Source organism: Microplitis mediator, chromosome 7 (genome assembly GCF_029852145.1).
Source record: "Microplitis mediator isolate UGA2020A chromosome 7, iyMicMedi2.1, whole genome shotgun sequence".
NCBI classification, from domain to species: Eukaryota; Metazoa; Arthropoda; class Insecta; order Hymenoptera; family Braconidae; genus Microplitis; species Microplitis mediator.
In genome coordinates, this window is record NC_079975.1 from 20734776 (window position 1) to 20748964 (window position 14189).

At 27.9% G+C, this 14189-nt stretch overlaps 1 protein-coding gene and 1 non-coding gene across 5 annotated transcripts in view; both read right to left on the reverse strand.

Moving 5' to 3' along the window:
• LOC130672262 (receptor-type guanylate cyclase gcy-28-like) overlaps nucleotides 1-14189 on the reverse strand; it is a 205751-nt gene that overhangs the window by 112784 nt on the left and 78778 nt on the right. Inside the window, exon 3 of one of the 4 annotated variants that reach the window (XM_057476714.1) lies at nucleotides 13054-13086. The exons of the other annotated variants lie outside the window; for them this stretch is intronic. Coding sequence (XP_057332697.1) covers nucleotides 13054-13086 — 33 coding nt within the window. The remainder of the gene's footprint in view (nucleotides 1-13053; nucleotides 13087-14189) is intronic. 4 annotated transcript variants of the gene reach the window in all.
• On the reverse strand, nucleotides 810-951 carry LOC130672552 (U4 spliceosomal RNA). The gene has a single exon (XR_008990733.1). It is a non-coding gene; the product is annotated as a U4 spliceosomal RNA (small nuclear RNA).

Sequence of the window (14189 nt, forward strand, 5' to 3'; positions counted from 1 at the left end):
TTCAGTTTTGTTTGGTGATTAAAGGATTTAAAAGTAGTTATCGTTAAATAGTATCATAGTGGCTGTGGAGCAAATCTAGGTATAAATAAAAAAAAAAATATTTACTAAGTAATTAACAGTCACATATAACAGTCGAGTTTATAATATCTCAGTCACTGCGAGAACGCCGCTTATTTACTGTACAACGAAATAAATTAATATTCAATAATAGTACAACAGTTGTACAGCATTAAATGAAATACAATCGATTGCGTCCAGTCCTAAAAGAAATTATTTTTTTAAGTAGTCAATTTAAGTGATTCATTCAATTGAAATAATTATTTTACGCGCATGACTTTATCTGACAAATCATAAACTAGTCAATAGAATTATGATTTTTCTCATTAAATTAAATCTTATATTAATTATTATAGTATAACCCCAACCGGCACTCTAAAAAGGTCATAAACTGGGCCCCTTACTTTACTGATATTTATAATTATTTCTGTAATTAATACTGAAATGAAAAAAAAAATATTCATAAAAAATTTCATTATTTGGGAAATTAATTTGAAGAAAAAAAATTTTCTTTCTAACAATAATAAATAATTTGGAAGTTAATATACTTTGTAATTCTTAAATAATTATGATCTTTGAAATTTCGACTAGGAAACCAGATGATAAAATTCTTTTTTAAAATTATTTCTGTCAAATTGCATTTAAAATTATTTTTACTGGATTTTTATGAAAATTTTGAATTGTAAAAATATTTTGAAATGTCCAAGTATTTAGATAAAATTAGACGAATTATTTTTTGGATTATTTATAAGTTTCCGTAGAAACTTTCAAAAATTGCCGTAGCCGATGGTATTTCACATCGTCTTGGCGGGGTATTGGTAAAAAGTTTTCAACTAGCAATAATCGCACCTCAGTAGAACTTCATTGGTTACGATATCGCCACTGCGCAAAGCTGACGATAGCGTCAACAATTTCAGCTTTTAACAACTCGCTCACAACTATTCTCGAAGGAAAATTATTTTTTGCCTTCGCCATCTAGCGGCGCGCTTGTCAACCTCATTTATTTCGATAGATAGAAGGATGGGACCAAGTGACCACTGAAATTTTCATCAGAATAGTTTATGAGAACTCAAAAAAATTTTACTACTGCTGATTTTATAATTTTAAAAAAATTTGTCTACAGTAGGTTGCAAAAATACTATTGGTTCAAAAATATATTTATATAGATAAAATATAAAATAAAATAAAATTTTGAAAATTGTTTCACTAGAAATTTTTTGATTAAGTTTAAAAATGCGCAAAATCTGCGCATAGGCTTAGAAATGGAAGCCATTTAAAAATTTGAAAATAATAAAAATTTTACTTTCATGGTTTCTTTTCCACATAAATTTTAAATAAAGTGACTTTGTTTGAATCTGTAAAATCTTCACTGTGGCTGATGAAAAAAAACTTCGTTTATTGTATACTTTTTTTTATAAATATTGATTTTTATAGAGATTCAAAATTTTTTACATTATATTCGAAAATTCCATCTTCCACCCTAACCGCAAATTCAAAAAGTAACAACTATTTTAGTAACATCTAAATCTATTCGAAAAAAATAGTAGAGACAGCCGGGGATTGGATACTCTGCTCTATTTATTTTTCTTTTTTTTTACAACAAAAATACAAACGATAAAAAATATAATCGATAATAAAAAAGTCTGAATCATCAAAATGTCGGCGATCGTTCACTAGACACGACTGATGGTGAGTTCCATTGGATCATGACCTACGGCAATATTTTTTTTTTATCACAAAAAACTAGCGAATGACCATCGAGAAACGTGATCAGATCGTTCCGATAAAAAATACAATCTCATTTTATTCTTGAGCTTCTTATTCATCCAAAAATTTGAAAGTTTCCTAATGATAACTCGCGATTAAATTCCGTAAAAAAAAAATAAATAAACAAATATTTTAGTTTTATATATTAAATAAAGTAAAAATTAATGGTTTAATTTATAGTTACAGCAGTTACAGTTGACGTAGACGTATACTAATGATAAACATTTATTCTAAGACAGAATCGTAAAGCTTTTACGACTCGACTCTGACGAATGTCTTGTTTTAATTGGCACACTGCTATATATTTACACCAACAACTTTAGTATATAATTAAATATATACTGGTACTGGACATTATACGGAGATTGTCAAGAAAAAAAAAAAAAAAAACTTAATTACGTAAATAAAATCACGCAAATTGCAATAATTAAATCTAAATGTTTGAGTTTACGAATTTTCAAACTTTTTAATTTATTTAACGTTCATTCTAAAATAATTAAACGTAATTAGATTCATGTTCGCAGATGTAATCAGAGTAAAAGAAAGAGGAATAAAAAAATTTCTGAATAAGTTTTTTTTTTTTTAAATGTTTTTGTTGAATGAAATGAGAATTTAAGTCCTTTAATTATTTAAGTACTTGACTAAGAACGTATTCAGTGTTTGAATTGACAAAGACTCTTATCGGTTTGATATCTAGAATTTACTCAAGTCTATATCTCCTTGGAAGATCAAGAAAACGGAGAATTTCTCGGGCAGAATGATCGTCGGTGGAGGATATAACGGAAAATAATAAAAAAAATAAAAACGACACCGTTGGCAAACACCAACTGACGTTTCTCGTGAATTTTATAGGGTTTTATAGTGAACCAGATATTTGAATTTTAATGCAAAAGTGATATGAATAAAATATGTTTGTATATTTGAATAAAAGTGTGGATAAAAATATGTATAAACAAAAAATAATTTATTTGTGTAGTGTTATGGGAATAAGGGTATTTTTTAATAATATTTATCTGTAATGGTGGCTGTAACTTTGGTTGGATTTATGGTCTGATGTTACTGAAAGAATATTAACACGTGTACGCCGTACCAAAAAATTATTCTTGTTTGAGATTCTATGGTGTCATATACTGAAAAAAAGATTTATTTGAGCCAACTAAGATTTATTTGAGCCAAAGAAATCGTAGAGGAGGGTGGGGCAGAGCGGCTCCCATGGGGCAGAGCGGCCCCCTTGAAATTTTGACCAAAAAAAAAATTTTGTTTTTTTCGACTAATTACTATAAATCCGATATGTTTGCGCATTTTTACCCCTACGCATGACATTTGGGGCAAAATGGACAAGCCCAAAATTTTGAAAAAGTGATTTTTTCATATTTTTATCGTCAAATTGAAAAAAAATTATTATAATTCCACATTTCTAGCCCTACGCATAACACCTGGGGCAAAATGGACCAGCCGAAACTTCCGAAAAAATTTTTTTTTCATGTTTTTTGGCTGTTTCTCTATGTAAGAGGCAAATTTGGTCACTAAAAATTCATAAAAATTAAATTTTTTTTTTTTAGTTGATAAATTTTTGAAATAAAGTAAAACTATAGAATTGATTTTTTTTTTATTAAATAACAATTAGTAATTAAGGTAATCGAGAGTGAACGATTTATTATACTTTAAAAAATTTTTTTCGAGTAATAGAAAACCAAAAATAGTTGTCAAGAGAAAGAAATACATTATTAATGATGAAAACAATTAAAAAAAAAAAAAAAACGAAAAAAAAAATTTTTTATCACTTTTTGGAGGGGGGCCGCTCTGCCCCACAAAAAAAAAATTTTTTTTTTCAGAATTTTGGCAAAATGTCCATAAATTTGTTCGAAATAGGACAAAAGTAAAGTGATCTTATGGTTGAAAGCCACAAAAAATAATAATTGGCTTAGGGGGGCCGCTCTGCCCCACCTTCCCCTATATTTGGATGTGGCCAAATAAATATTTAATTGTGAGAAAGATATAATATATTTGAGTAGTTTAATTGCGTGAAATAAGTGATTTATTTGTGGTAAAGAAATGATCCAATTGCTACAAATAAATAAGGACTTCAAATATATGTATATTATCGCAAAATTTTAGGTTATTTGTCACAAATTTAATATCTTTACCACAAATAAATGATATATTTCCATCAAATTATAAAAATACTTGAATCAAATGTCATATTTTGTTGTACCAAATATATTTATTTGTCATTAAGAAATATTCCAAAAAAAAGCCACAACTAAACTGATTTATTTTGGACAAATATTTCTTTTTTTCAGTGTAGTAAAGCTGAACCATGTTGGCCATATACAGGAATTTAAATACCGGAGTAAAAAAATTTCAAACCGAATTAAGGTAAAAGACCTAGTAACCGATCAGGGAACTAGTACTCGATCACTCCATGTATTTGTATATCTATATTTAGTAAAATTGAGTAAATATAGATATACAAATACATGAGTGATCGGGGACTAGTTTCCTAATCGGATACTGAGTCTCTGAACTTAATAAAATTTTTTCTCGGCTGAAAAGTGGCCCAGGTAGTAAACACAAGACTGAAAACTCGTTCAGCCGAAAAATAGCTGATTTCAGGCCTAAAAAAACCGAAATTACGCCGACTCAATTATTGGCCTGTTTATTAAGAATTGTAAAATTTTTCAAATAAAATTCTACGACTTCAGCGAAATTTCAGTTAATTTTACGCCTCTTTCATCAAAATTCTATGGTTTCGACGTGATTTTGGCCGAATAGAGATTTTTCGGCGTATTTTCGGTCAAATATTTTTACCCGGGTATACATTTAATATTGTCTAGAAAATTATTTAATAAAAAATTGACCGAACAATTTTTTAAGTCAATTGTCAGTCGGGAAGGCACCAGTTGCCTACAATTTTTTGCCAATTGTATCAAGTGCCTACAATATTTTTGCGTACATAATAAATGCATACTGCTCAGATGCCTACCAAACTTTATTGCCTACAAAAATAAAAAATATGAACATATAAATGAATATATTTTCAATCATTAACAATGTTAATTAATTTTTAATCTGAAAGAAAACTTAATGAAGTTTCCAGTTAATATTGTGGAAACTACCGTGGTTCTGATATTTTTCAGATCATCTGAGTTTTTTTTTTTTTTAAATGATCGGTCCTGAACATTCATCTTTTTTCATCAATAAGTACTTGATTTTCTTAGCGAATAAATCAGAAGCTTCTCTACATTAATCAGGTATTTCTCTGATGGGTACACAGTTAAATAGTAATCAATTGGACATCATAAAATATTTTTTTAGTAGGCAATAGAACAGTCTGCAATAAATTTTGTATGCAATTAGAATATATATTTTTTATTTTTGTAGGCAATAAAGTTTGGTAGGCAACTGAGTAGTAAGAAACTGAGCAGTATGCATTTATTATGTACGGAAAAATATTGTAAGCATTTGATACAATCGGCAAAAAAATTGTAGGCAACTGATGCCTTCCCTGTCAGTCATTTATTCGTGATCTTAATACAGTGTAACCTTAATATAACGAGCCTCAATATAACGAATTCCTCGATTTAACGAATTTTTAAAAATCCCCCAGAACTGCCCATAAGGGTCTATGTAAAACATACCTTTACATTACGAATAAATTTTTCAAACAACCTCACTATAACGAAAGTTCAATCATTGCAGAATGTAGATAGAAACTATTATTGACCTTTATATAACGAATTTTCCAGCCTATAACCTCTACATAAGGTATCTTACAAATTATCCCCACTTAATTCCACAATAACTAATGTCTTAGTAAGTGCTGACACGTTTAATTCTTCATAAGATAGTCATTGCTGTTTGATGAAATTTAATGTAAACACTGCTGTTAGTAATTGTTAGTAGTTTTAACGTAGCAATGGCTGAAAAACGGAAAAGGTGTTCTTTGAGTGTTGCAGAAAAACGGAAAATGATATGATAACTAACACCGGCAAGCAGACAACAATTTATGACTTTTTTTCGAGTAAAGAAACGAAAAATGAAGATTAAGCTATCATTATTCCTTATTACATTCTATGTTAATATTCTATGCTTATATATTGATAACGATTTCTATTTCGACCAGAAACTGATTTAAACGTTTTCAAATAAATAATTCTGTGTTTTGATTTAAATGAGTTGTTATTTATTAGTGGAAATTTGTTTACCTTGTTCTAACGAATCGAGTTTAATATAACCTATATATAACAAACCTTACTATTACGAATAACTCGATATAACGAATAATTTCTATTTCCCTTTAGTTTCGTTATATCAAGGTTGCACTGTAAATATAAAAAATGACGGTAATTTCGCATCCCTTATTAGAACAAATATTTAAAAATTTTCCCTAAATCTTAAGATGGTCAACTTGTCCCATTTTCTATTGACCATGTAAAATTTTTTTCCTTTTTAAAAATTTCCAATTTCACCTTAGACAGGCATAGAATTTATGGTGTCCCATTTAGCCCCGTTTCTTTAATATTTATTATTAAATCTTGTAGGCTAAATTTTTTTTTGTTTTTTTAACGTCATGTAAAAAAAGTGACTTGATAAAAATGTAAAATAATCACTGAAGCATAAATAAATTAATGAAGAGTCAATGAATCAAAACGAGTAAACACAAAAAGCAAATATTTATTTTAATCTGCAGAATCGTTTTTAGCTTTAATAATGTGTATCTTGGTATTAAACTCGCTTTGGGATTTATAGAACAGATATAAGTAAGTTTCAACTCGATGAGAGTTTTAGTCTGGCAAGTTACTTTTAATCGATTGATAAAACATAAAAAGCATGAGGTGAAAAAGATTGAGTTTGATAAACTTTTTATTTTGTTATTTTTTGAAAGTTACTTAATCGAATTTTTATTTTTTTGTTTAAATACTTTTTTGTTTCGTTCTTTGTTTCGAAAGTACTTTTATAACTTAACGAATACTCAGCTTGTTTTATTATCGCGATATAATATTTGCTTTTTAATACTCGTGACACAAATAATATTTCAGACAGAAATTATTTTATTATATTTTTATTGCACACTATTTATTTTATGTTTGCATATTCATCAAAGTTCAACGACATAAAAATTTGATAACAAAAATTTGTATAGACATAATAAAAAAAATGAATTTTTTTCTTTCATTTTTAAACTTCCCGCTAAAAAAATTTAAAATTTTCAAAAATTCGGGAAGTTATTGTTTTATTTTTTCGCCTGCGCATGCAAAAAAAATTTTTTATGACGTTTTGATAAATTTGTTTCGAATCTTTCTTAGCCTTTTTAAAACTTTAAGGTTTCAAATTTTCCAGACATAAAAGAAAAAAAAAAATTTAATGTTTGCTAAGCAATTAAAATTTCAGAAATTTGATGATTTTTTTTGTTTAACTATGGGTGACCCGGACCATTTTTGAGACAAAAAAAAAATTTTTTTTCCTTTCAAAATCTTTAAGTAGTTTGTAGAAAAAAATGGGAAAATTTTACTTTCCTATTAATTAATCAATTTTTTTTTTTTTTTTTTTTTTTTTGTTGTATAATTCAGTATAAATACGTGAATAGTTACCAGATATAAAGGGATCACACTCGAATAGGAATCACCCTGACGTAGAGTAAAGAGAAATATATATTTATATATACAGAAAAAAAATGTATAAGACTGACTTCTAAGACTCATGGATTTCATTCTTCGAAATTCGATACCCAAGTCAAAATGAAAATGGTTTCTCTATACACTAACACCCTGGCACCCTTTTCAATACACCCGAAAGTAAATAGTGTATTAACTTTTTTTTATATATTTTTTTCGCTACTTTTATATTAGTTATAGTCATTCATTTTATCCTTGGCCTTTTTATCTCATCCGTATTTTTTTGCAAACCAGAACGTGCTGCAATACATGTACCAGTGAATTTAATTAATCTATTTATTTCACCTCACGTAATTTTAGTTCCACGTTAATTTTTTTTTCTTTTTCTAACCATTATGCCAACTTTTTACCAGTAAATAAATTTGAATAATTAATTACCGATAAAATTTAGTCAATTTATTGTCAGTCATTATTGAAAAAATATCAGCAGATACTTTTTAACTTCCGGCTAAGAAAATTGAAAATTTTCAAAAATTCGGGAAGTTATTGTTTGAATTAAAAATGCTGTGAGGCGTTATCGATTTTTTTCTATAATATTTAAACAGTTTTTCCAACAGAACGATTTTTGACCAGAAACCGCCGGTTTTTTTTTTACGGAGGATTTTACAAAATAAAAATGCAGCCGTATGATGGACGGTTGGGTTCAATGGATAAGATAAATAAATTGGAATTCGGGATTGGCCCGAAAAATAATTGAAACAGAATTTAACGAGGCTTCGAACTGGTCTAAGTTAGATTCCCCGTTGACAGTCGCTGATTATTTATGTCAATTTATTTATAAACTATTTATCGATCCCTTCCTTATCCTACTCAAAGTCTCTCCTATCCTAATTATTCTAATAAAGTGTGGGAACTTGACGTGTCAATCCTTTCAACTGAAAGACATTTTACGGAGTAAAATCATTGGCTTTATATTATCAGTGTGTAAAATAAATGTATATATATTTTTACTAATGAATATGAGTTTTATTAAATTATATTATTATTACGAGCAACCTGGAGTCACCACGTGACTGCCCAAATATCACTATTAAATTTATAAAATACGCAGAAAAAAAGGATTTCTTGCCGCAACAAAATTTTAATTTGCACCAAGAAATTTTATGCATTATCAATTAAATACAAAAATTGTTTTGGGGCGAGAAAAGATTTTTTTGGTCAAGAAATAATTCTTTGCACCAAGTAATTTTTTCTAGTTCTAAATAAATTTTTTTTTTCAGTTCACAATGCAAAAAATTTCTTGGGGTAAGTAAAAATTTTCTTTAGGCGAGTAAAGATTTTTTGTGTCAATGAATCCTTTTTATTCTATGCACACTTTTTTGGCTTTGAGAAGCTTCCTAAAACCAAAAGGGAGTAGAAAAATCTGTCATTTTGGAATAAGTAACGCGATATAAATAATATAGCTATATATTCAGTGACATTCAGTCATATTTAGTGACAGAATGATTAAAGTATTAATTTATTTAAAGAAAACAAATACGATCGTCTTTTTTCTCGCGTAATTTAAATGTAATTCGAATGATATAGATAAATCTATTTATCTCAATACTTGGCAATTAAAAAGAGTTTAAAGTATGAAAAGGCACAAATTCATGTCAAGACCTATCTAATGATACCAATTTCAATAACATTAATTAATTCTATCATATAGATATGGCGGGAACAAAATTTTCCTTATTCTCTTAATAATATAGATTAGAGCTATAAGCTGTAGTAATTTTTATGGAAGCTTTTGATGAGTTTTTATGAAAACTGAATGTACTGAAAGTTTGCGAATTATTAATATTTATAAAAATTTCAGTATTTATTTTCCGCTGTATGATTTTATGACGATACTGTCATATAAAATAAAAATATTCATATGAATCAAATTTCTCACATTTACAGAATCTTACGAAATATATAGAAAAAAAATTTTTCAAGTTTGCTTACATTTCATTAAATTTTAGAAAAAGATTTAGCAAAATCCTGAGGTAAAATGGCCGCCCCCAAATTTTTCATAAAATACGCTTCTTTTTTTTTCAGTATTAAAACTTTGTGTTGTACAAAATCTTGTTGGGAAAAAAGTTAAATACAAAAATTTGAAAAGTATAAAATTTTTTTAATGAGATTATTATATTTGTAATATATATGGTATGAAGAAAATTTCAAAAGAATATACGGAGAAGAGAAGTAGTAAGAAGGAAAGGTTATAAGACCGGACTTGAGTTTTGCTGGAAAATAATAATAAAGATGTCGGGGAAAAAGTTATTGTGTATATAGAGTATAAAGAAGTAAGTGAGTTGTTTGTTGTCACTAGAGAAAAGCTTACCACCCACTCACGGCTCCTAGTCATCTAGTATATTTTATATTATACCACTACTGTCAAGTTATACGTCCGTCTGCAGTTGGTACCGCAGCTGCTGCAACAACCGGAAAATAACGAGGGTCCGACCGTCGTCTCTAACAACAGTTGTCTGTTACTTTCGTTGCTGTTGTTCTTGTCACGGTTGCCGTACGATTAAATGAGCAACAACTTCCTTCAGTGATATAAAAATTTAAATTAATATCACATGCCAAATTTATATTTTTATAACAATGGCTATTATTGAAATAAAAAAATCATTTTTATTATTTCTTTATTTTTTTTTTTATGGAACTAAATTTTTAAAATTCTATACTCTACCCCCAATTTTACGACCTCAAATAATTTATTTAAGTAAGAATGGGGTATACCCGGGGGTCAAAAATAAAACTTGATTTAGACTTGGTTTACCAAGTCGAAATTTGGAGCCGTTTTTCACAAGACAAACTCGACTTTTTTTTACGGAGATATAGAATACATTGAATTTTCGCCTTGGTTTAGACTTAACTGGCTTACTTAGTCACGATTTAAGACGAAAAAGTCGAAAGCAAGTCGAAATTGACTGTTTAGACTTATTCGACTCTAATTATATATAACCCGTGTAAAAAAAGGCTAAAAAGTGTTTACTATTTTAAACTTCAAAACGTGACACAACGACGAGCTTATTATGAACGTTTTTTAAACTTTTGAAAATTCAAGAGAAAAATCAATTAGTATCCTTGTATTATTAAGATATGCTAATACGAAAAACGTTTATAAATACTTCAAAATTAGTTTTTTCTGAACATATTTTGCACTGAAAAATGTTAATTTGAGGTATTAAGTCAATTGTTTTTTTTTGTGTATTTTCAGAAGTTTAAAAAACGTTCAAAAAAAGTTTGTCATTGTGTCACGTTTTGATGTTTAGAATAGTCAACACTTTTTTAACTTTGTTTCTACAATTTTTTTTATACGGGAAGGCGAAAAAGTCAAAACTAAGGTGAAATAATTTTTATATATTAAGGTGAAAGTAAGGAAAATAAATAACTTTTTTCCGACTTGGTTCAGCAAGTCAAAAGTAAGGTGAATCACTATCGTGCTCGAAGTAAAGACGAATAAGTTCAAACTAAGATGACAAAAGTTTAAAAAAATTTAATTTTGGTTGAAAAAGTCGAGATCTTATCGAAAAATCGTCGGCAAATCGATAACTTCAAAAGAAAATAAGGTAAAGCGAGCCTGAATCAAGTTTTATTTTTGACCCGGGTAATGACTCGACTTTTTAACAAGAAAAATTATTTATAGGGTAAGAGCACCAGTACCCAGCTCCTAACCAGTAGCCAGCCGGTCATATACTTTAACATTGGCTCAAAATATATATAGATATAATTTAACATGAGGTGGCTGGCTACACAGTAAAAAATATTGTGTATTTGTGTCGAAAACGGTTTGTGTTAAAAATTACAGTGTGTTAAACTAACACAAAGTTTGTGTCACTTTATTTTGTAACATTAAAAATGTGTTATACACTCTTTATTAATACATTTTGGGTGTTACTGTGGATTCTTTGCGCCCTCTTGTGGCGATATTTCAACATAATTTTTGTGTTAAAAAGGGGTTACACAAAGTTTGTGTCGAAATTTCAACACAAATTTTGTGTCAACCGTTTTTAACACACAAACTGTGTTGATTTTACACAATATTTTTTACTGTGTACTGGTTTGGGACTGGGTACTGGTGCTCTTACCCTATACATTCTGTAGAAAAATATTTTTAAAAAATGAATTATATCATTGCATATTCTACAAATTATTTTGTTTAAACTTGTAAAGTGTCCAAAATTGACACCTCTACCCTATACATCGCAAAAAAATTTTGGTGTAAAAATGGCCCCCGAGGACTCTAGACGATCTGCTTTGTGTGAACTGACCGTGTGAAATTTTGCGTTATTGTTTTTTTTTTGACACCGTTCGGTGTAATGGGTTGAAAACTTCAACACCAAATAATTTACACCCCACCGCTGATTCAAAATTGATTACAGTGTCAACTATAGTTGTCTCAAGTTCTTTTTTTAGGCAAAATATTGTCATATTTTGATAATCAACGACATTCTAATTTTGATAATACTTTCGTAAACCCAAGGACATTGCTCTTATAGCAATATTTTTGTTTGGTATATCTTAAAAAAAATATTATTTGTTTCAATTTAAACAACCGGCCGAAAGAGAGACTCATAAATATTTATTTTCAATGCATTTATCAGTTGATTTTACTTTTGAAAATAAGTTAACGATTAACATCCATGTGGAAAAATATTGTTATGTTGTTATAAGTACATGTGTTCACAATGTTATTAATAAGACATGTGCTTAAAGTGTTATTACACCGATGCACGCTAATAATTATATTATTTATTTTAATAATTAAAAATAAAGAATGTTATCATTATAAATATGACGAAGACGTATTTTGGTAATTATGAGCTCAATTTTCAAGAAGAAATATTTGGGGGCATCAGTTGTGTAATGAGTTGTGCACTAAACAGATTTAAGGCATGCCAGAAATTTTTTTACTAATAGATATTCGTCTATCAAAATTTTGACTCAAATTCAAAAATTAGGACTTTTTCTTTACTGTAAATTTAAATTATTACCGAATACAGTTTTATTATCAATCATAAAAATTCGATCCGTAATCAAATCGATCTGAGTTCGATTCCCAGCCTATAATTTTTTTCTTTTTTTCAAATTATTTACAAATTTTTCATTAAAAAATTTCAGTCATCGTTTTTTATTTTCCTATTTTTTAAAAATTTTATATTTTATATCAACTTTAAGACCGATGATTTTTAAATTTAAATAAATGATTAATTACCGCCAAATTTTATATAATTATTAATTCTTAATTCTTGCCTCCAAAATAATAGTAAAGAAAAAAAATTAAGTATTACCTGTACTAAATATTTTGAAATAAAAAATTTTAAAAAATCTAGTGATATTTGACGTTAATAAATTCCGTGATTTCACTAGGGATTAATCTACTGAAGCTCAACACAAATAAATTTGAAAATAACAAAGACGTGCATTTAAAAAACTTATTTACTTGTGATGAATATAAAAAACTAACCCACATAAATCAATCAAAAATTAACGGACAAAAATTTTTAAAAATTCTAAAAAAGAAAAAAAGAAAACGAAATAATAAAAATTTAATTTTTATCTAGGGACTTACCCCAAACATTTCCAAAGTTCCCAACCCCGCGAGCTACGAAAAATAAATTTACTAATCAGCATTCTTTAAATTATGAAAATAAATTTCCATCTAATGGTTTAAATAAATATAAAATAACAATAATTATTAAATTTAAAAGTACAGACAAGCTAAAATTAAGTAACTGCTACTGTTGGTAACAAGGCATAAAATATCATAATCTCGTTATAAACTCATCAGCTAATTTCAGTGTAACAGCTGATAATTTGATAAGTGATAATAAAAACATAAGAGAATAAAAAGTAAAATAAAATGAATAAAAAAAGAAATTCATGAGCGTCGCTGTTAAATAATGCTAATGGAATTGTTTTTACTAAGTGAATAACGTGAGATATATATCACGAGATAAGGGAGGAAATTACAGCAAGATTGACGGCTGTAAAGAGCTCAGCAGTGTTATTTAGCATTGTTAACTTCATCCTATCTTGTAACGCGTATAATAAAACTACTGTACGCACTAATTAATTCACTTTTTTCATTTTTATTTACCGTTCATTGTTGTAATATAATTTAATTAAACTTAGCCGGCCATTTTTTAAATTTCTCAATAAAAAAAAAAGGCCATTCGGCATCCAAAATGGAAGTAGATTTCTTACAATAATTTTTTCACTTTTAATAAGTATATATAATTTAGTAATCAAATCACCCATCAAAAATTTTCAAAGATATAAACAATGGCATTATCACTATAACACATGAGTCAATTATGTGACTTTGAACCCTTCTTAAAAGTGGAACAATTATCGTAAAACAAAAAATAAAAATATAGCTTTTTTTTATCGATTATCAAGTTTTTTTTACATAATAAGGATAGATATACCCGTTAAAAAGTTATTTACGAAAAAAGCCGAAAAAGTAGGATTTTTCGTTATTTTTGGAATTTCAAATGTCCGGCATTTCTAAACTAGTTGACCGATTTTGCTCATCTTCGAACTTAACCGTGATTATCGTTCATAGAATGAGTGTGCCAAGTTTCATTAAGATCCGTTAAAAATTGTGGCCGCTATCGTCGCAACATGGCGCGTTATATATATATATATATATATATATATATATATATATATATATATATATATATATATATATATATATATATA